General features: G+C 38.4%; 1 protein-coding gene across 1 annotated transcript; it reads right to left on the reverse strand.

The window, feature by feature from the left end:
• Window positions 1–1,312: 1,312 nt before the first annotated feature.
• Window positions 1,313–17,682, reverse strand: LOC134625417 (nuclear GTPase SLIP-GC-like). Its single transcript, XM_063470639.1, has 24 exons — window positions 17,538–17,682; window positions 17,321–17,402; window positions 17,037–17,149; window positions 16,831–16,872; window positions 16,677–16,715; window positions 15,507–15,545; window positions 15,073–15,097; window positions 14,829–14,915; window positions 14,425–14,512; window positions 11,260–11,476; window positions 10,924–11,139; window positions 8,903–9,109; window positions 8,635–8,810; window positions 6,409–6,502; window positions 6,239–6,326; window positions 6,000–6,121; window positions 5,610–5,786; window positions 5,370–5,518; window positions 5,154–5,271; window positions 4,936–5,044; window positions 4,719–4,849; window positions 4,341–4,428; window positions 4,211–4,255; window positions 1,313–1,659 (listed from the first exon to the last, which is right to left on the reverse strand). Exons 2-24 carry the CDS (start codon window positions 17,385–17,387, stop codon window positions 1,640–1,642), a joined length of 2,457 nt encoding a protein of 818 aa, XP_063326709.1. The 5' UTR covers window positions 17,388–17,402; window positions 17,538–17,682; the 3' UTR covers window positions 1,313–1,639.
• Between the last annotated feature and the right edge of the window lie 5,719 nt (window positions 17,683–23,401).

The raw sequence follows: 23,401 nt of genomic DNA on the forward strand, positions 1-23,401 counted from the left end.
AATGAGAAAAACAAATCCAGAAAATCACGCTGTCTGATTTTTAAATAATTTATTTGCAAATTATGGTGGAAAATAAGTATTTGGTCACCTACAAACAAGCAAGATTTCTGGTTCTCACAGACCTGTAACAACTTCTGTAAGAGGCTCCTCTGTCCATTCATTACCTGTATTAATTAATGCACCTGTTTGAAGTCGTTTACCTGTATAAAAGACACCTGCCCACAACCTCAAACAGTCACACTCCAAACTCTACTATGGCCAAGACAAAAGAGCTGTCCAAGGACACCAGAAACATAATTGTAGACCTGCACCAGGCTGGGAAGACTGAATCTGCAATAGGTAAACAGCTTGGTGTGATGAAATCAACTGTGGGAGCAATTACTAGAAAATGGAAGACATACAAGACCACTGATAATCTCCCGTGGGGTCAAAATGATCACAAGAACAGTGAGCAAAAATCCCAAAACCACAGGGGGGGGCCCAGTGAATGACATTCTCCCAATCTAGAAGAGGATTGGGAGAATGTCATATGGTCAGATGAAACCAAAATAGAACTTTTTGGTAAAAACTCTACTTGTCGTGTTTGGAGGAGAAAGAATGCTGAGTTGCATCCAAAGAACACCATACCTACTGTGAAGCAAGGGGGTGAAAACATCATGCTTTGGGGCTGTTTTTCTGCAAAGGGACCAGGACGACTGATCCATGTAAAGGAAAGAATGAATGGGGCCATGTATTTTTTTTTTTAGTTTTGTACCCTTTCTTGGCAATGACAGAGGTCAAACGTTGTCTCTAAGTATCGTGAGATTTTGAGTGAAAACCTCCTTCCATCAGCAATGGCATTGAAGATGAAACGTGGCTGGGTCTTTCAGCATGACAATGATCCCAAACACACCGCCCGGGTAATGAAGGAGTGACTTCGTAAGAAGCATTGGAATGGCCTTGCCAGTCTCCAGATCGCAACCCCATAGAAAATCTTTGAATCTTTGTTGCCCAGCGACAGCCCCAAAACATCACTGCTCTAGAGGAGATGTGAATGGAGGAATGGGCCAAAATACCAGCAACAGTGTGTGAAAACCTTGTGAAGACTAAGAGACAACGTTTGACCTCTGTCATTGCCAACAAAGGGTACAAAACGAAGTATTGAGATGAACTTTTGTTATTAACCAAATACTTATTTTCCACTATAATTTGCAAATAAATTCTATAAAAATAAGACAACGTAATTTTCTGGATTCTTTTTCTCATTTTATGTCTCACAGTTGAAACTTACAGGCCTCTCTCATCTCTTTAAGTGGGAGAACTTGGTGGCTGACTAAATACTTTTTTTAACCCACTGTAACCCCAATGCATGTTTTTGGCCTGTGGGAAGAAGTTGGAGTACCAGGAGGGCACCCACACAGACACAGCAAGAACATGCAAAGTCCACACAGAAAGGCCTCAAACTGGATTCAAACCCAGGACATTCTTGCAGTGAGGACTAAAAAATCTAATTTCATCAAATTCATTAAAAGTCAAACACAACATTCAAAGACAGCAGGCAACACAACTTGACAAAAATGTCTGTGGTGATATCCAGAGACCTCATGCTTTTGGTCAGTGTTCCCTCAGAGATGTTGAGTGGGTCATCAGGTTTCTGCTGTTACTGTGTGTGGAGCAAATCTGAAACATCCAGTAATAACAAGCACAAAGATTTTTAACACTCAGCTGCTCAGGCAAACAGTACAAGTGTCAGTACTTAAAATGTGCTTTAAAATGTCTTGAAAGCTCCTCACCCTAGAATAAAAAATCTTAATATCTGTTGTTTCTGTTACTGTTTGTGTAGAAAATCTTTTTTGGAAACACTTTATTTTAACATGTTTGAGGTGACTCGGATGTAAAAAGGGTAAAATAACGCAAATTATAAGTGGTGATATTATTCAAATACTTCATCTGTGCTCAGCAATAACAAATTCAGCATGTTTACCTCAGCTGTCAGTCTGATATGAGTCGATAAGTTACTTCTGTCCAAAGACTGTGGACAATATTCAGGGAAGTTTTTGAGCATGTCCTGAACGTTTATGTTGGTAGTGCTGCTGTTTTCACCACTGTTAGCAGTTGTTTAGCAGCTGCAAGTAAACTTCTTTTAAAGTAGATAAAGTATGTGGTGTCATACTTTAACACTTTAAAACTCTCATCCAATGTAAGAATCAAACGTTTTATCAGAGAGAAATCTGGTTTTTTAGGGCACTGGTGCATAAAATTACCTGGCACAATGTTAGATAAGAACCAGCTGTTTTTTTTGTTGTTGTTGTTTTTTGTTTGTTTTTTTTAGCTGAGATGATGAAAATAGAAAAGGACAGCTCTTAAATGGCCATATGTAATTTAGCATGGCGATTTCTGATCTTGTTGTGCATCCACATTGAAATGGCCAAAAACGCTTACGTTCCAGTACTGCTCATGCGTGAAACGCAAGACGATTCAACCTGCCTCATTTCTGTCTGCCGTTTATTTACTTTCCGGCTTGTTGAAACGTCGCGGCAAAATGTTGAGGAAAAGCACCAAGTTTTTTAAATGGACTAACAATGAGGTGGAGTTGTTGCTGCAAGTAACACAAAAGTACAAAATTACAAAAAGTGAGAATTAAAGAATTTGAAGAAAAGCTATCTGAAGCATGTACAAACTGATATTAATCTTTAATAGGGCTGTCAAAATTGAGAGCAAACAAGACAACTGCTGTATAATGCCCTCCGCTAGCTTAGTGTAAGTGGTCACATGACTGCATCATATGACCAATCATCGTTTTCAAAAAGTCTCCGTTTTCGCTGTCCACACTGTAACGCAAAAGCACCGTTTTCAAATGTATGCGTTTTCGAGATCGTTTTCCTTGAGCGAAAACGTCGTCTCAGTGTGGACAGGAGGCCAAAACGGAGAGAAATCTATGTGTTTTCAAACAAAAACACATTAGTGTGGACGTAGCCCTAGTATGCAGGCTACATGTTGGTTTTTGTCTCTCTCTTTCTCCCCTGTTCCTCCTCTGTCTGCCTGGCCGGAGCTCAGCTGGGCTCCTGCCCTTGGCCCATGCACCTGGTGTAATCACCCACCTACCACAAATCTCTCTGAATGCCTGATTGCCTAAGCCACTATTTGAGATGGTGGTTCAGTGGAATTCTTCGCTTGAGTCTAAGGAGCTTGGAAAGAAAAGCGTCTAGACTTCTTTAAGTTGCTTGAAGACGTTTCACCTCTGTGAGTGTGGGTTAAGGCATCTGGGACACCAACTGTCGCCATCTATAATCCAGTTTTGAGATCCCTTCCCAGACGCCTTAACGCCCACTCACATCCTGGGCCTTGTAACCTCAGGAAATCACATGATAGGGTGGGGCTAGGTTTCACAATGAGCTCACCCGAAACCTTGGCTGATTGTGACTTACACCCGTCTTCACACCTTGGCTCGTGTGATTAGGTAGAGGATCATCAGGGGGTCCTTTGCCCCTCTTGGGGGGGACACTCCCACAGGGCTTAAATCTGGGACACTCCACCATTTGACCTTAGAACTGAAGAAGCTTCTCAGATGAGGGGTGAAACGTCTTCAAGCAACTTAAAGAAATCCAGTAGCTTTTCTTTCCAAGCTCCTTAGACTATGATGACCTGGATGACTGAGAACCTACACAGACATACTCTTTGATGGATTGTTGAGTAACCTCAGTTAGCAAAGCCCTGGCTGTGTGATTCTGTAGCCTGTTCTGATTGTGATTTCTTGGAAATAGATTCCCTGGAGCTGTTCCTGTTTCCTGACCTATTTCCCAGAAGTCTGGCAAAGTACAGTGAAGTGGAGCAGAGTGTGAGTGTCTGAAGAGGACGAAGGAGTGGAGTGTGTGTTTTGGACCTGCTTCCCTTCCTTCCCTGGACCTCTGAAAATCCCTACCCCCACATGTATAAAATTTCACCTGGTGTTATTGTAAATAAAACCTGTGACTTTCATTCTGAATTCAGCTGGTCTGCACCTGAGTCTGTTCCGCCCTTGTGACATTAAACACTAAAAAATTAAAAGTTACTGTATATTTAGGTGCTTAGGATTGTCATCAGATTGTACCCCATTTCTTTGACAATTCATAGAAACTGTTAAAGTAATTTAGTAGAAAACGGTTATTAATAATAATCCTGTGACATGAAATAACATTTAAATATTTACCTGGGTACTGTGATGTCACTTCTCCCTCTTGACTACACTTACCTTCATTGTAATGTTGCTGCACAGTTTCAAGATGCTTTGAAACATCTGAAAAACAAACAAATAAATAAAAACATGTGTTTGGCATTGTTCAACATACATGATTTACTTTCATAGCCTATATTTTCTTTACCTGGGAGATTCTCACTCAAAGCTGATGCATTGAGTGAGAGTTTAATGGAGTGGTCCATGGTTTCCTTCAGTTCCTTGCAGATGATCGTCTAATTAAACATCAGAGCTTTTATTACTTTTCACAGAGTCAAATATTGAGGTTCAAAACAACTGAAACATCTGAATTAATGAGAAGATGTTTGTTTAGAGTTCTTGTGGCCAGTTTATACTTTAAGCTCTCCATTCAGCTCATCATTGCAGACTAAATCTTTGGAATGCTGAAAAATACAAATGTTAACAGCAGCCTCACTAATGTTTAGAGAATGTTCAGACTGAGCAAAAGCACTCAAATATAGAAAAAACACAACTTGGTCTCATTATATGTTATAATTTGACAAACCATCAATATATTCATCTTCTCCAAAATGGTCTTTTTTGCGTCCTCACACATGTTCCTATTTAAGGATACATGTGTCTCAATAGTCTTCCTCATTTTTTTCAGTGCATCTTTTCCTGAAATTTTTCGTGCATCTACAAGAAGAAAATGAACGTTGTCAAAACATTTTTTTTATGTACAATTGTGATTTAATATAGTGACAAGTTGACCATCTTCTTACCTTCATAGCACTTTTTCATGTTTTTCTCAATTGTCTCTGTTAGACTGTTGTAGATTATTTTCTTCCCCTTTAGGATTATTTTGTTGAGTTTTGCCTTAATTTTATCCTCCTTAAAAGCATGAAACATGGATCAGTTAATAAACAAACTTACTATTTGAAGAGTGAATAGGTCAGTTCTGCTATAATGGACTGACAAACTGGATAGTTTTATGTCGTACCTCTGTCTGGAGAAATATCAGCTGCAGTTTGAAATCTTGGTATTTTTGAATCAGCGAATTTGTGTCAAGTGAAAATCTACTGATGACTCCATTGAAAGATCCACCTTTAACATCATTTCTGAAAAAAATGTTTCATGATGGCAGTATTGACAAGTTTGTTTTAATCATTTTAAGTATAGTCTAATATGATACAGTTTAAAATTTGTTTATTCTTACGGGAAGGTCTTTCTGAATTTTTCATCAATGCTGTCAGTCAAGCATGAAGCTAATACTGTGTTGAGATTTATGTGTTCCCCTTTTTTTGTTTTGTGGATGCCGTCTTTCCTAACCACCGCCTCTAGTGTCTTGAAAAAACTAGGCTGTTTCTGAAACAAATCAGGAAAACAATTCTAAACACATGCTCGTATAAAGTGCAAAATCTGTTGCTCTGATGTTAATTATAATTCAGATATGTACATCACGGTCCAAAAAGGATTTCAGTTTTTCTTCAGAGCTTTTGGAATTTTTAACCCCTTCTGTAAGACATTGTTCAAAATCCTTGATCGCTTCTTCAACTGCTTTTTTCACTTGATCAAGTTGTTCTTTCATGTTTTTCTCAAGAACTTTGCATACATCATCTGCTTTTCCAGCACCCTGAAATTAAAACAGTATATTTATTTTTTTATAAAAGCAGTAATAACATAAATACAACTTTTTATTTTTATTTATCATTTTGAAATGTTGTCACTCAGTGCCGTTCAAGAAATCTTGATAACTAAAATTTTGTTAAGTGTCAGAGTTATGGAAACATTTGAATTTTTAAATTTGTCATTAAAATATTGTTCCACATAGATAACTTGACCTCACCTCTTTTCTGCACCTGGCACCTTCAATCAAAGACAGAATCCCATAAGCTCCATTCACATAGTTTACTGTCTCAGAGTGACAGTCATTCAGATCTTGCAAAAATCCCTGAAGTTTGGTTATTTCTGTTGAGAAGAAATTTCAGTGCCACAGTTTGACATTACATACTTTAATTCAAATTACATAATTCCTCTTTCAGTCACAGCAAACTAAAACATCATGTGCATCAAGACTTCACCTACCAGTTTCTTCTGGACTTAAATGCTTCCCTTTTAGGAACTCTTTGGAGCTCACGGTGAACACTTTGAAACTGTCATCAGTGAAGTGTGTCTGAAGAAAAATGATTTCATTTTAAAGCATCCTTGCAACTGTGGAGAGTCTGTATTATTTTCTGTCAGCCTATAAAACTCACATTAATCTTGCTTCGCTTGTTGAATTCTTTCCTTACTCCATCCTTGGCTTGAATGTTTCTTTTAATTATCTGATCATGGATATCAGCTGATGAACTACAAGAAATGTGCATATATGTACTGTTACCAACATCACTATTATCATCACCATCATTAATCTGGGGCAGGCTGGGTGGTTTTGTTTTATTCTTGGCCTTTTTGGCGAAATGTGTAAAATCCCCCTTCTGACCAAGCAGAGCTTTCCCTGACTGTTGCACACCTGCAACTCATTGTTAACACGTAGATTGTATTTAAAGACTGGCTGTGGCAATGTTTCTCTGCCTGATGGTGCTGGTCCTCCAGTTTGTTGCATTCTATTTTTAAATGTGTAGTCTGGTTAATATCCTCTCATACTCCTACTTGCTAACCTGGGTTGTCAGAGCCTCACACCAAAATACTTACCTGTTCACTACAGACTCCGTCTCAGCCGTGCTTCTAAATCGAGTAAGAACAACTCCCAATTTCTCTCAAACATTTGATTTTGTTTCCTCCCTGCCAGTCATTGAGTATTCTCTCCCAGAACACCACCTTAGGGTGGTGCTCTCCACTAATTCACCAGTTCATTTTATATATTTGTTTCATTATAAATAAACCTATTAGGCTTCAGTTGTCCACCTTGCAGGTCCGGTCATTTATGATTATATGACTTTATTTGTTTAACCCTTTAAAACTGGTCGGAGCGGGCACTCTCCGTTTTGCGTAACTATTTTTAAATCCCTGTAGAACCGGAACCACATAGGCTAACACAATGTTTGTTTTTTTTCATATGAAACCGGAGGAGTTGTACTTACATCTTATGCCATCAGCTTGCCCTGGGTCATGGTTTCCTTCCACATATAGCTTTGAAAAAACTGCATAAAAAGCACTTGCAGCAACAAAAACATAATATTCCAGAAACACGATTTGCCAATCCGATCAGCTATTCAAAACACTTCCGACGTGGAATGGACGTCCGCCATTACTTGCCCGAAACCGGAAGTGACGTCGTTTCACAGAAAATGTAGTTTTTTACCTTCGGGGCCTCATAAGCCTATACTGGTGTTTTTAAAAGTCGTGTTTGACTTTATGCTTTTCTGAATAGTTTCTGGGATGCTTAGAACTCAAATTGAACTGCTGGAAATAGTTTATTTTGATGCACATGGTGTTTTTTTGCAAATTTGGATTATAATATTTATTTTCGTTTTTCCTACTGTATATAAAAATTGGTGTGTCTCAAAAATAAAACTATGAAGACACTCAAAATAAATTTAACTGTTGTTGGAAACTATTTTGTGCAACTTCTTGTATTTACAGTTTTGAGGGATAAACCTCTTAAATTAACAAGAAATATATGGAAAAAAAACAAAAGCGATTTTCAATTTTTTTGTTCTTTATTGTACTTTCTTGCAATTTATGTAGCTTCTATGGACTTAATGCATACATATTATTAAAATTTGGGCTATAACGGTTGTATTGATGTATAGCAACTTGAAATGCTCCCAAAAATGGCACTATATTGTAAAAATATAAAGATAAGCTCTGGCGGACTTGGTTCTATGGTATGTCTTAAAGGGTTAATGACTTTATTTGTTTATTTTGACAGTTTAAAAAACAAACAAACTCGCAAATATGGGAGATTGGTACCATTTATACTTAAAGCACTCGGAGAAAGGCCAGCATGTTTTATTTGGATAGCGACGTCACCACACGCTGACATGCTTACATACAAATGTTTTTTTGTCACAGCAACTACTTTAACTTTGTTGCTGAAGGACAGTGTAATGGCACTTTTGCTTTACAGTGTAAAATAGTTGAATTACTCGACTGTAAGGACCAGGATATACATGATTTCCTATAATCTCATAGATTATGTGCAACATACATTAAAGCTGCCATGATGTCATTTGCATCTCTTTTTTCTCCTGCTCTCCTGTTATTGCGCACCCTCTTCTCTCTTGCTGTCCCTCCAGAACAAAATAATTCCCCTGCCTTTCCCACTCTCCGCTGTTCCCCTCCCTCTCTGTTTATTACTCAGTCCACCATCCTCACAAAACTTTATAAAATTGTATCTGCCTCTGAGACTCCTTTTAAACCAAATGTTCTGTATTAATTACAACAAAGGCTCAACCCTGTGCTTCATTCTTTGTCTAGCCTGGATTGATCTTACATGGAAACACCCTGTAGTTGATCAGCATTTAAAATTTACTTACAGATCATCTGAATCATCAAGAAGATCAGACTTGGTGCAGATAAAGTGAATTTGCTGACATTCGCCACCATTTCCAATCAGACTACTGACACTTTCCAGGATCCCCCAGGCTGCTTTCTCTGATGCTGCTCGATTAATTTCAGTCACAATCCACACAGTAGAACAATCTCCAACTATCTGAAAGGAGAATAACATGTCTCAGTGCTTAATAGAAAGATGACTGTTTACAGACAACACAGTATAAGCAAAGAACAGTAAATGTGAATTACCCCTTTCCACATCTGATCTCTGCTCTTGTTACAGTCACCATTTCCAGGAAGGTCCACAAGTGTGACATGCTGGAGAAAAGGATTGGTTGGCACCCTGACAGTCACACACTTCACTAGTGGCCAAAACCATGTTTTTCCTTCATTACCTTCTCCTTGTTTTGACTCACTTCTTGTGTACTTGACACATTTTGCAGAGAGTTCATTAACCTGCAATAAATATTAAAAGTAAAACAGTGCAGTCTAATTTCAGTCCTCGCAGATAGTGCTTTACAAAAACCATTAAAAAGTCAGTGACATAAAAAATCAGGTCATGTGAAATCCTTTTTAGAACAATCAACCATTTGATTTTTTCAAGAATGTGCCTAATTATTATTCAAAACGAAAATGAAAATAATTTTTATGATTTTTTTTTAAATTTTTTATTCTCTATTTAAATCACACTAAGTACACTCTTAGTGTATTACTATTAGCAGAAACTACTTGATCTGTGTATTTTGTACAGTTGTCCACCACTTTGAGACAATTATAATATACTTTATGTTGGCTCCCTTATTTGCAAGGGATCACTACAGCGGATAACTTGGCATGTTTTGACTGTCAGGGTTTTACACCACGTTATGCCATTCCTGACACAACCGACTGTCAGACACTGATTTACTAAAGTTTATGGCCACTTTGATTTAATCTTTGTTGACTTTGCTCAGCAGTGAATTTCTACAGAGCGATTTAAAAAGGGTAAGTAGGTCAAAACAAGGAACTGATCACTGTTGTGTGAAGAGGTACTGCGATGTAAAAAATGAATAAATCATGCTCTGCATCAGTGTTTCCCAACCTTTTGGAGCCACAGCACATTTTTCACATTAGAAAAATCACACGGCACACCACCAAACAAAAATGTCCAAAAACCATATTGATAATTTTTCCACGCACCGGGTATAGCGGAATTGGCTCGGTTTGTCTCCAATATACCTTTTTAGCTTTCTTTCTACCACTACTCATGCTGGGGCTTTCATCTGGGTCGGAATTTTCTCCAGGACCCAGGTCAGATTTACTACTTTTTCTTTTCAAATATTTATCTGTTGTTATTACGTGCTGCTTCGTCTCACTCACAGCATGACAATTGTGTAATTTCTTCTTCTTCTTCTGTATTACTAGCAGTTGGTAACCCATTTAATTAGAGCAGGTAGTTGTCTTCCACGGCACACCTGATCATTTCTCAGAGTGGTTGGGAAACACTGCTCTACATAATGGACCAGTCTTGGGATCTGTTAACCACAGTTATTACAAGAGATTTTTTTTCTGGATATGTGATCATCTAAATGTCATTATGGGATCTCAGCATAATCTAATAATTTGGTCAGTTCCCTTTTGTGTCCAGGTTGTCCTAGTTTCACCTGTGTGTCCTTCCCAGCATCCCCAGTGTGTAGTCTATCATGACTGTCTGTTATAGTAGTGTTGAAAGATTTTATTATGTTTATGTTTAGAAGTACATTTTGTTTAAGGTTTTATAGATGTGTTTGCTCTTTTTATTAGAGAAGTTACGTTGTGCAAGCTTTGTGTGCATTCCAGAGCACTCTGGCTTTCACACCCACATCCTGGGAGCATGGGAGAGGTCGTACCTTGTCTTATTGTTTTATGGTAGCATAAACGTCTCTATGTCTGTTTTTAGGCTAAGTGCATTTTGTTTAGATGAACTGCTGGACTTCCAGGCCAGCAGGGTTAGGAAGTCATTTTATGACCACACACACACACACACACACACAGGGTATTCTTTGTACACATGTATACCTATAAGATGTCATATGTTAATGAACCTATGCATATTCATGTAACCACAATAAAAGAGCAGTGTTACGGGAGAGCGGACGAGAGCAACTGAGGTCAAGCGAAGGAACGGCGCCTGTCCAGTTCTCTCCCGTGCACGTTAATTTGTAAAACCTGTCTGAGTGTCATTTATTCCAATCTGAGTTGAATTACAGGAAAACTCCTTACAAGTAGTAATATCAGAGTTTTTGTCTTACTGATTCACATGTCAAAATCTTCCGCCTGGATTGGAGAAATTCTGGAATTTCTTTGAAATATTTGCGATCCATGGGATTTTCAAAGGACCTTCTCCAGTCTTCTCCATACAGTGCTGACAGCTTTTCAACAGCATCATGATAATCATCGTCTTCCTTGTCCTGATTTTTATTATTGCCAAGAAGCTGACGAAATGACCACAACTCTTCTTTCCACTCCTACAAAAATAGATGACAAGCCATTTATTGAGGTATGTACCAAGCCTTAAGCTCCAAGAACTGCAGTGTAACACGTGTTATAGGTTTAAGTAAAAATCAAACTTTGATAACTCATTTTACCTCCTTTGTGATGAACTCAATTTCTGCCTCATACTTTAAGCTATCTCTGTTAGCTTCCACTTTGATCATGACTGAGGTGCAGGCATTGACACTTCCTGAGGGTAAAAGATTCTTCTCTTTGATGATGGCATTTATCAAAGAGCTCTTTCCAGCCCCAGTTTTACCAAAGACACCAACCAGCTCCCTCTTGTCTGTCTCCAAATCACTGATCTTTTTCCTGTTGAACAAGATTTTAAACATGGGTTAACTGATTCAGTCATGAAAACATTTTTAAGCATGCTTTAAAAGTGAGAGTTTAAAAGAGAGTTATAATCATGGTAGTGATTATTCAATGAATTATTACTACATATTTCAGTTTTATACACTTGTTCCACTAATTGTTTACTGTATGTAGTTTTATTTTACTACTAAATTATTTCATCATCTATATTTGTACTGCTGTATGTCGGCAGTATAACTTAATAATAACTAGACAAAGAACCAACACATTATACAATCTGACACAAGAAACAAATTGATGAATACTGAACCTAAAGGGTTCATGTACAGGCAGCACGGTGGCATGATGTTTGGCATAGTTGTCTCACACCACCATCTGGCTGGGGGACTTTTTGTTTTGAGTTTACGTGTTATCTCCATGTTTGCCTCGGTTCTCTCCAGGTATTCCGGCTTTCTCCAACAGTCCAAAGACGTGCAATTAACGCGTTTAGGTTAATTGGTGATTCTAAATCCTCATCGATGTAGTTACTCATTCCTGTGACTGTATCTTGGTGTAAATAGTGTGACATCCATAAAGTGTGTATGGACTGAATCATTTTAATTGTCGTGATGTAAATATACAGCTTATTTTTGCCCATCTATGGGCTCAAATCGTGGTCATAAATATTTTGTATGTGTAAATCAGTTTTGTACTTGTAAATCAGGATTTGTATGTGTAAAAAAAAATTTGTTCGTGTGTAAAAAAGATTTGTGTGTGGACTTAGCCAAAAAGTACGTGTGAAACACTGCACTCAACTTTCAAGTTACAAGTACGAATTTTGACCCTATTTTTCTTCCTTTCATCTGATTGGTCAATGTCATGTCAATCACAAATTTAACTATCCAGTCAGAGAACAGATGGGTTTGGCTATCGGAGGGGGGCTTTTTTGAACTGCAGGTCCTTGAAGGATAATACAGTTTGAAGCTGGAGGATCTCTATATAAATATCGGACAGAAGCTAGGTCCCCTAACTTTCAGTAGCTGTTGAAAGTACAGTTGTGGTATATCAGTGGTTAGAAATACCATTATTACTTTAGGATTAGTTTAACACAAAGCCAGGGCTGACCCGGGAGCATTGCTGTGAGTCACAGTGCGTGTCACTACCCGATCCGTACCGGAAACCCGATCGGTACCCTGCATGCGCAAATCTTACATCACTTCCTGTCTTTGCCAGCATTGCGACATTCAATATATTTGAATGATACGGTTAGCGCCCAGTTAGCTCCTAGCATTTCTCAACAGCTCTGCCTCCTTTTCGACTACCGGGACATTTAAATAATGGATACCCCCGTATACAAATAAATTCATGCTTTTCTCCTCAACAGAGAGCATTCCCCGAATGAATAACAGCGCCGTAAAATAAGAAGAATGGCGCCTAATTACAGACTTAATAATACAGACTTTGTAATATCTCACGTGTAGATTCATCAGCCAGATGAAGTGTTTACTGACAATTGACAGTGATAGTGGAAATCATCATCACTATTCCAATCAATCCTCTCCACACAGACAAGCCTAAACACACTGGACTATCGCTAAATCAAATTTAACACGCATTTGAAATGACGGTAATTCAGTTTATAATAGGGTTCATTCGCTCGGTCAGCAGGTGGCAGTATCCTCGTACACTGGGGAGTAAACTGCCATTAAACGAACAGAAGAAGAAGAAAACCCCTGCACATGCGTGGTACGGATCGGGTAGACGCGATTTGTATGGTCCGACTTTGCACATGCGCAGTAAGGATCGGGGAGTCCTGATCCGTAACTATCTTTTTATTTTTCGTTTTTGTCTACATTATATTGAAATGTTTCATTATTGGAAACATTTTAAGAGATACTTATTATTCTTAACATCTTAACAGATACTCTGACCCGTAACTATCGTAAAACGCTTCGACCGGAAGTAGACACCTTTCGCGCATGCGGGGTACCGATCGGGTTTCCGGTACGGATCGAGTAGTGACAGTGCGCAGCATAAAGGTCCTTTCACATCAGACGCAGCATGTGCTGCTAATGCTAACTGCTAACTAAAAGCCAAGGATCCAGAATTTGTTGCGCTGGCTGCTGAGCTCTGTGGGTTTTTGCAGCAGCTCTACCTGTACTAGATGCACCTGCTCCTTGTTGTTTCTATCTCTGACTTTATGTCCTCTACAAGAGTTTGTTTTTTTTCGCTGGTTCTTCAAATGTTCAATAAAAACATGTATCGCTAATTCATAACGAAGAAAGCTTTGTAACTATCCCCACTAGTGAAGACTGTCATTTCCACAATGCTGCCCCCGAGGTCCGCAGCGCTGTTGAAAAGGCTCTGGAGGTCCCTGTATTAAGCACATAAACTTGTGGCAGAAAAATCACCAAACTTGGACCACCACAGACTGTTTTCCTTCCTGGTGATGAAGGAAAACGCTGGGCTGGCATGTAAAAGGGCATTTATTCCCTTCAAGGACCTGAAGCTCCATAAAGCACCCCTCCAATAGCCAAACCCATCTGTTCTCTGATTGGATAGTTAAATTTGTGATTGACATGACATTGGCCAATCAGATGAAAGGAAGAAAAATAGGGTCAAAATTTGTACTTGTAACTTGAAAGTTGAGTGCAGAGTTTCATATGTATTTTTTGGCTAAGTCCACACACAAATCTTTTTTACACACGCACAAATTTTTTTTACACATACAAATCCTGATTTACAAGTACAAAATATTTATGACCACAATTTGAGCCCATAACCATCTTCTGTGTGTGTCTAAATTACACATAACTCACAGCTTCTGAGGATGTTTTACAGCCATTTTCTGCATTTTTGCTTTCTTTAAAAACAATCTCTCTTTGATCTGTTTGTGAAACTGTCACATGATCAGGAGTGGAACCAGGCCCATACATCAGAGAATATGAAAAAAAATTAATACTCACTTCAAGAAAGCACTGAGTTTGTCTTGGTCATTTAGTCTTTCATGTACAAATGTCATGATGCTTTTCACATCAGACAGTATGATTGATTCTGTGGACAAAGAAAGGAAAGAACTATTTAAAATGATTTATAGACTAGAATAACCAGAAAATGTAAAATCTCATGTTTAAAAAAAAAAGAGCAAACCTGTGTGAATTAGAGTATATCAGGACCATAATGTGACCACTTACCAATCAAACTTACTATACCATGCATCATGTGACTGTTAAATTTTGACAACAGGCCAAAGAAAAAGTAATTTCTAGCATCAAAGATGAAACTGGCATGTTGGACAAATTGTGCTGCACAGAAATTTAACCCTATGGTTGCTTAAACTGTGACACTGTTTAGAAAGAAACATAAATACCTTCAAATCCTGGCATTGACAAACGCTGTCGCTTAGCTGGTGACTGCAACCTGCTGGGGTCACTTTGAAGGTCTGATTTTCTCTTTCCTGATTGGATAAAAACAACAAAAAATAAGAACAAAAAATGTGTTTCTCTCAGCATTGTAATTTATTCTTAGGAAAGTTATGTAGATTGCAAAAACTATTGGTGTCTTTAAAACAAAGACTAATATGAGATGCAATAAATACGATGCATGTGTCTCACCTGTATCACTTGTGGATGGCAAGACCTGAGGATGAATATGAGTTATACAGGAAATTATCACTATTTGCATTGGCATTGCTCTTTAACAGCATTTAAAGGACACTAACATACAAGTTTTACAATCAACAAACTTACATGCAGTTATGTTTTCAACCAGGAGACTGATGAAGAATACATTATAAATTACCTTCTTCTTAGTAAACATCTGTGAGACAATTCTATTAAGTCCCAGTCCCAAAGACCTACAGAGACAGTTGGCAAACCCCCTAGCTAGGGCAAAATGTATATTCTCCAATCCCCTATGAATTAAGTTTTTAGATTCAGTCATTTATTGGTTTCTGTAGAGAGTGGTCAGTCTCTGTAGACCAGAGAATGGAGCTTTACTTTGTCTCAGGTAGTTGGCCTAAATGTCTGAAATTCAGTATAACCCTTACCTGAACCAGACCAGCTGCTTCTTCATGCTCCTGTTCACACTGTTGATAAAAAGTACAAAGCCGTGTAGAATATTGAGCTCTTAAAAATGTATTAAAATTGTATTTGTCATATGGACATTAAATCTGAAGGAAAAAACAGTTTTAAACCGACCGAAGAAATGACTGTTTCCTGATTTGAGTTTCGTTTTTCCTGCCACAATAAAAACAATTCAAATCTATGTTAGTTAAAAATTAATAAAACTACTCCACAAATAATTACTGCCAGTGAGACACTGTCAAACACCAGTGGGTCACTTGGTGTTCACTCTCTGAGGTTCCAACACACAGTGGTATTTTTGTGTAGCTTATCTGCATAGCCAATTTAATTAAAAACGTATAACTTACTTCAAGGTGTAATCTTCAACCACTCTCTGTGTATTCACTCACTAATTATAATCACAGTATTCACTCACTGTGTCTTCAGGGATTCACTAGCTTAGCTTGGCCTTAGCCAACTCATTAGCAGCATGGCCTCTTCACCTGTCCCTCCAGCACTTTCTGTGTCAGATGTTTAGTTACTCCTCGGCCTCCTTTAGCAATAATGATACTTGCATTAAATGTACCCTATTTGGAGCTCTGGAGGCCAGGACCACAGAATTGGAGACTTGGCTTCGCACCCTTAAAAATCCCATAGCTAGCCAGGCCCCCGTAGCCTGTCCAGCCAAAGGTTAGCTCCCTCTGGCAGACTGTCCCGAGCAGCCGGGGAAACAAGATGACTGGGTGATGATGAGGAGGAAGCATAGTCTTAAACAGAAGCCCCCGGTACACCACCGACCTGTTCATGTATCTAACTGTTTTTCCCCACTTGGTGACACACCCGCCGGGGATCAAACTCTGGTAATTGGTGATTCTGTTCTGACACATGTGAACCTAGAGACACCAGCAAAGACGACCAGAACAGGCGACACTGAGAGAAATTTAAAACTGCTGGCTAAGCATAAATATATATAAATATATATTTATATATAAATATATATAAAATTGTAATTTACGTCAGCAGTAACGACATCCGTTTATGTCAACTACTAAGATTAATACTGAATCAGTATGTAACCCCATAGGCAACAGAATGGAGCTTTACTTTGTCTCAGGCAGTTGGCTAATATGTCTGAAATTCAGTAAAAACCTTACCTGAACCAAACCAGCTGCTTCTTCATGCTCCTGTTTACCCTGCAGATAAAAAGTGCAAAGCTGAATATAATACTGAGCACTTAAACATGTATTAAAAACTGTATTTCTCGTATAGATACTAAATCTCAAAGCAACAAAATAGTTTGTAACTTACTTGAAAAGAAATGACTGTTTCTTGATTTGTCTTTTGTTCTTCCTACAACAGTAAAAACATTGTAAATCCATCTTAGTAAAGAGTTAACAAAAATTACATTATATAATATTACTGCAAGTAACTTTTTTAATATCCGGATAATTCTAACAAAAATTCACTGCTGTTCACTAAAATAGCAATAATTGTTTTAAAAAAAACTTAATTACCTTTAACAGCTTGAGGTTCTTCTTGAATTTCACTCTTGGTCCAGCTTTTGTGATCAAATTCTCAATTTCTCGATCATCAAGCTCACACAGACTTTCAGCATCGATTTGTTCATCTGTAATTAAAAATAAAGTTGAAGAGATAAAGTTTATTCTCAACTTGCTTCAGAAATTCTTGTTAAATGAGTGAAAAAGCAATCAGCACAGTTCTATGAGCTGTTTTACAGTTAACAGATCACATCAGAATCAATATCTATACCAATCACGGATTCACGTAAATACTTTACCTTTAAATTTCTCCACCCACTTACTTAGCCCCCATTCAAGCAGTTTGTTTCTTACGAAATCATCCATGACCAAGAAATGAAACTGAAATATAAAATGCAAAATTTAACCAGACAGTGCTGCTTTACAGATTAGACATTTGTGACCAGCTTCTTCTTTAATGCATATATAATCAGAGACACTGATATTAAATTCAGATTAAAAGTTCAAACTGCTCACCTTTTGTTAGAAGTAACGCAGGAAAAGGCTGCTGAGGGAGATGTGAAGTAAACAGCGAGACACAAACAGGAAACAGGCGGGAAGAAAGAAATCGAGCAAAAAGCAACGTCCACAAACAGATACGGTTAAAAACAAACTGGAACTGTGTGGCTCAAGGAAATGTAAATCCAACATGACTAAAGCGGGTGCAGGGGAAAGCAGAACGGAGAACTGAGAAAGGCAGGAAGAGGAGGTGTTTGTGCAGCGCAGATGGGAGTGGCATATTAGCATATTGTGATAAAGTTCATTATTTCCTGTAATGTACTGATAAACATTAGACTTTCATATATTTTAGATTCATTACACACAACTGAAGTAGTTCAAGCCTTTCATTGTTTTAATATTGATGATTTTGGCATACATAACTCATGAAAACCCAGAATTCCTATCTCAAAAAATTAGCATATTTCATCCGACCAATAAAAGAAAAGTGTTTTTAATACAAAAAAAGTCAACCTTCAAATAATTATGTTCAGTTATGCACTCAATACTTGGTCGGGAATCCTTTTGCAGAAATGACTGCTTCAATGCGGCGTGGCATGGAGGCAATCAGCCTGTGGCACTGCTGAGGTGTTATGGAGACCCAGGATGCTTCGATAGCGGCCTTAAGCTCTTCCAGAGTGTTGGGTCTTGCGTCTCTCAACTTTCTCTTCACAATATCCCACAGATTCTCTATGGGGTTCAGGTCAGGAGAGTTGGCAGGCCAATTGAGCACAGTAATAACATGGTCAGTAAATCATTTACAGTGGTTTTGGCACTGTGAGCAGGTGCCAGGTCGTGCTGAAAAATGAAATCTTCATCTCCATAAAGCTTTTCAGCAGATGGAAGCATGAAGTGCTCCAAAATCTCCTGATAGCTAGCTGCATTGACCCTGCCCTTGATAAAACACAGTGGACCAACACCAGCAGCTGACATGGCACCCCAGACCATCACTGACTGTGGGTACTTGACACTGGACTTCAGGCATTTTGGCATTTCCCTCTCCCCAGTCTTCCTCCAGACTCTGGCACCTTGATTTCCGAATGACATGCAAAAGTTGCTTTCATCCGAAAAAAGTACTTTGGACCACTGAGCAACAGTCCAGTGCTGCTTCTCTGTAGCCCAGGTCAGGCGCTTCTGCTGCTGTTTCTGGTTCAAAAGTGGCTTGACCTGGGGAATGCGGCACCTGTAGCCCATTTCCTGCACACGCCTGTACACGGTGGCTCTGGATGTTTCTACTCCAGACTCAGTCCACTTCTTCTGCAGGTCCCCCAAGGTCTGGAATCGGTTCTTCTCCACAATCTTCCTCAGGGTCCGGTCACCTCTTCTCGTTGTGCAGCGTTTTCTGCCACACTTTTTCCTTCCCACAGACTTCCCACTGAGGTGCCTTGATACAGCACTCTGGGAACAGCCTATTCGTTCAGAAATTTCTTTCTGTGTCTTACCCTCTTGCTTTAGGGTGTCAATGATGGCCTTCTGGACAGCAGTCAGGTCGGCAGTCTTACCCATGATTAAGGTTTTGAGTAATGAACCAGGCTGGGAGTTTTTAAAAGCCTCAGGAATCTTTTGCAGGTGTTTAGAGTTACTTCGTTGATTCAGATGGTTAGGTTAATAGCTCGTTTGGAGAACCTTTTCATGATATGCTAATTTTTTGAGATAGGAATTTTGGGTTTTCATGAGTTATGTATGCCAAAATCATCAATATTAAAACAATGAAAGGCTTGAACTACTTCAGTTGTGTGTAATGAATCTAAAATATATGTACGTCTAATGTTTATCAGTACATTACAGGAAATAATGAACTTTATCACAATATGCTAATTTTTTTGAGAAGGACCTGTATTAGTAATTTGTGCTGCTAATCAGGATCAAACCAGGGTTCTTTCACTTCTTAGGCAAACAGAAAAAGAACTATATTATGGAGCCACTAACATTAGGAAAAGTTGCCAAACTACATTAAGATTCTTAGATTGAAAATATCACCATAGGTTTTATTATATGCTGCCACATGCTGGCCGTGTACGAATAATAAAGGCGTGAAACAATGTTGGATGATGAACACTTTTTTTTTTTAAATTCTTAATTATTACTATTCCATTTTCAATTTTATTTATATAGCACCAAATCACAACAACAGTGGCCTCAAGGCTCGTTATATTGTAAGACCCTACAATAATACATACAGAGAAAAACCCAACAATCATATGACCCCCTATGAGCAAGCACCTTGGCAACAGTGGGAAGGAAAAACTCCCTTTTAACAGGAAGAAACCTCCGGCAGATCCAGGCTCAGGGAGGTGCAGCCATCTGCTGCGACCGGTTGGGGTGAGAGAAGGAAGACAGGATAACGACCTGCTGTGGAAGAGAGACAGAGATTAATAACAGGTACGATTCAATGCAGAGAGGTCTGTTAACACATAGTGAGTGAGAAAGCTGACTGAAGAAAAAATACTCAATGCATCATGAGAATCCCCCAGCAGCTTAAAAAAGGTCACGTAGGAGCATTTAGGATTCTTCTTCTAGTTTCCAGCATGATCAGTAAATCCTGACTTGGGAGTTCACAGTTGGAAATTAAAGGGATTAGGTGCTACCAAACACAATGAATTTACAAATTATAATTTGGGGCTTTTTTTCTCTTCTCATGCAATGTTTATTACGATTTCAAAGTATTTGGAGAACACTATAGAGTTACAACCTTCCTATTGGATTATATTGACAGGGAACAGAGATAAATGCATCTTCAGGTCTGGATGAGCCCATCTTCATTTCTCTCATTCCTCCCAGTAGCTCTAAAATTAAAATCTGTAACATTGTAGTTCTACTGCTGTATCTAATTTTCTGTATAACTAGGGTCTACAAATAATGAACAAATATGACAAAAGGGGGGGAAAAGACACCAAAACATTTTTGGACAAAGTGCTGGCCATTTGGTTTAGATCCTCACAATTAAAACCTTAATACCCCTGGGAGGAATTAATACTTAAAAATCTCAAACCATCCATTTTCTTCTGCTTATCCAATCCAGGGTTGCTGGAGCCTTTCCCAGTTGTCAGGCGAGAGGCAGAGTACACCCTGAACAGGTTCCTAAGGTTATTCCACTCAACTAAAACTAAAGTAAAAACTAAAACTAGATATGAATATTTTAGTTAAATAAATAAAAACAACAAACAACAGAAATGAATTAATGAACTAATTTGAAATACAAATCAGTTTATAGAGGAAATAGCCTTAGTTTTAGTATTTGTTAGTTTGGTAAAAATCTTATTACAATGACATGGTATTGATGGATGTGTTTGAGACACTGGACATCTACGAGACAAGTGGGTCAACTGTTTTAAAAAAGTGAAACGTTTCTATTGTAATACCTGCACTGGTTTTCGGTTTGGTTGACATTGACATTTGGTTGACACTAAATACAACGAAAATTAAAGAAATATATATAAAAGTAATAAAACTGAACTAAAACTAAACATTTTCAAACAATAAACAATAAATTGAAACAAGAACAGTCTTGAAACTTACTGAAGCTAAACAGAAATAAAATATATACTATAATAACTACAATAGCTGTGTTGCATAGCTTCAAGATCACCCATTAACCTAACCCCCATGCATGTTTTGGCCTGTGGGAAGAGGTTGGAGTACACCACACAGACACAGGAAGAACATGCAAAGTCCACATAGAAAGGCCTCAAACTGGATTCAAACCCAGGACTTTCTTGCACTGAGGACTAAAAAAAATCTAATTTCATTAAATTCATAAAAAGTCAAACACAACATTCAAAGACAGCAGGCAACACAGCTTCATAGGGATGGGTATCGAAAACCGGTTCTTGTTGAGAACCGGTTCCCAGTGTTTCAATTCCTTGGAATTGTTTGCCACTTTTGCAAACGATTCCCTTATCGATTCCAGTCGCCCCGAATGACGTCACCACGTTGCGGCGCGTCATTTGCCTGGCAGGAAACATGGCGCCTAAGCGGGTCAAACGCTCAAAAGTTTGGTCATACTTTACGAGAACGGATGACGACAGGGCAACTTGCAATACTTGCAAAGTACAGGGCTCGCAAAATCGCTAGCCCGACGTCCCGGAGCTAGCAGATCGCGCTAACATAATATGCACTGTTAGTTGATTATTTACCTGCCGCATTAACGGGAGAGGACGGGCAAACGTTACCGCTGCTGCTGGGTTGAAATTCACGAGTCCGGAGCGGAATTAAAAACACGACAGTAGTGTTTCCTTCATTTAAGGGAGGAAACACTACGAATATGCAAAAGCATTTGCTCACAAAACACGCGATAACCTTAAATGAATGTCGTGTTTTTAATTCCGCTCCGGACTCGTGAATTTCAACCCAGCAGCAGCGGTAACGTTTGCCCGTCCTCTCCCGTTAATGCGGCAGGTAAATAATCAGCTAACAGTGCATATTATGTTAGCGCGATCTGCCTTATTACAAAACCTGCCATTACTGTGCATTTAGGTGACCATGATGAGAGAGACAGACAGAGTCTGGCTGGCTCAGATGCTGGCAGTTCTCGCTGCAGTCTACCGGTAGCGTCTCCTTTCAGGCCAGGATAGACGAATGTCACCGAGCAGTGACTAAGTTTGTGGTCAAAGGCTTGCACCCATTTGCCACAGCAGATGCCCCCGATTTTCGGTAAGTGAAGGTGTTTAATTGTAGGCAGGGACATTACTGGATATTCTTGTGTAATTGCTACAGAATAATTTATGTTATACTTTGTTGTTGCTGCAGAAGAATATTTATTTTATTATTTTACATTCACAATTTTTTTTCCTGGGGACCCTGTGACACCCCATTGAAGAGCCATAGGCTGTGGATCTCTTAAGATCTCACTGTTGGGTTTGTAAGGCCATGTTACTCCTAAATTTCTATCTTGTTCAAAGAGAAGATATAAAACAAAGTTCTAAGCTAATCGACCTTAGTGTTCTCCTTTAAAAAAAAAAAAAAAAAAAAGAATCGATAAGAGAATCGATAAAGAATCGAATCGTTAAACAGAATCGAAAATGGAATCGGAATCGTGAAAATCTTATCAATACCCATCCCTACAGATTCACAAAAATGTCTGTGGTGATATCCAGAGACCTCATGCTTTTGGTCAGTGTTCCCTTAGAGATGTTGGATTGGGTCATCAGGTTTCTGCTTTTACTGTGTGGAGCAAATCTGAAACATCCAGTATTAATAAGCACAAAGATTTTTAACACTCAGCTGCTCAGACAAACAGTAAAATCATCTGTACTTAAAAATTGCTTTAAAATCTCTTAAAAGAATAGAAAATCTTAATATCTGTTGTTTCTGTTACTGTTTGTGTAGAAAATCATTTTTGGAAACACTTTATTTTAACATGTTTGAGGTGACTCGGATGTAAAAAGGTTAAAATAACACAAATTATAAGTGGTGATATTATTCAAATACTTCATCTGTGCTCGGCAATAATAAATTCAGCATGTTTACCTCAGCTGTCAGTCTGATATGAGTCAATAAGTTACTTCTGTCCAAAGACTGTAGACAATATTCAGGCAAGTTTTTGAGCATGTCCTGAACTTTTATGTTGATAGTGCTGCTGTTTTCACCACTGTTAGCAGTTGTTTAGCAACTGCTAGTAAACTTATACATATCTTGCACATATCTTTCTTGTGTAAATGTAAATGCCTGTGTTATTTTGTAGATTTAAGGAGAAATTAAGTTCAAATGCAAATTAATTAACAGTGTTTTATTCTGACTGGGTTGATTTTGCCCTGTAGTCACTGAAAAAGTAATCCCATGTATTTCACTTGTAAGCATTTACTTGCTCCCTGTTCCTACTGTATATAAACATTTGTGAATAA

The sequence above is a fragment of the Pelmatolapia mariae genome, linkage group LG4, assembly GCF_036321145.2.
Source record: "Pelmatolapia mariae isolate MD_Pm_ZW linkage group LG4, Pm_UMD_F_2, whole genome shotgun sequence".
Classification (NCBI taxonomy): Eukaryota; Metazoa; Chordata; class Actinopteri; order Cichliformes; family Cichlidae; genus Pelmatolapia; species Pelmatolapia mariae.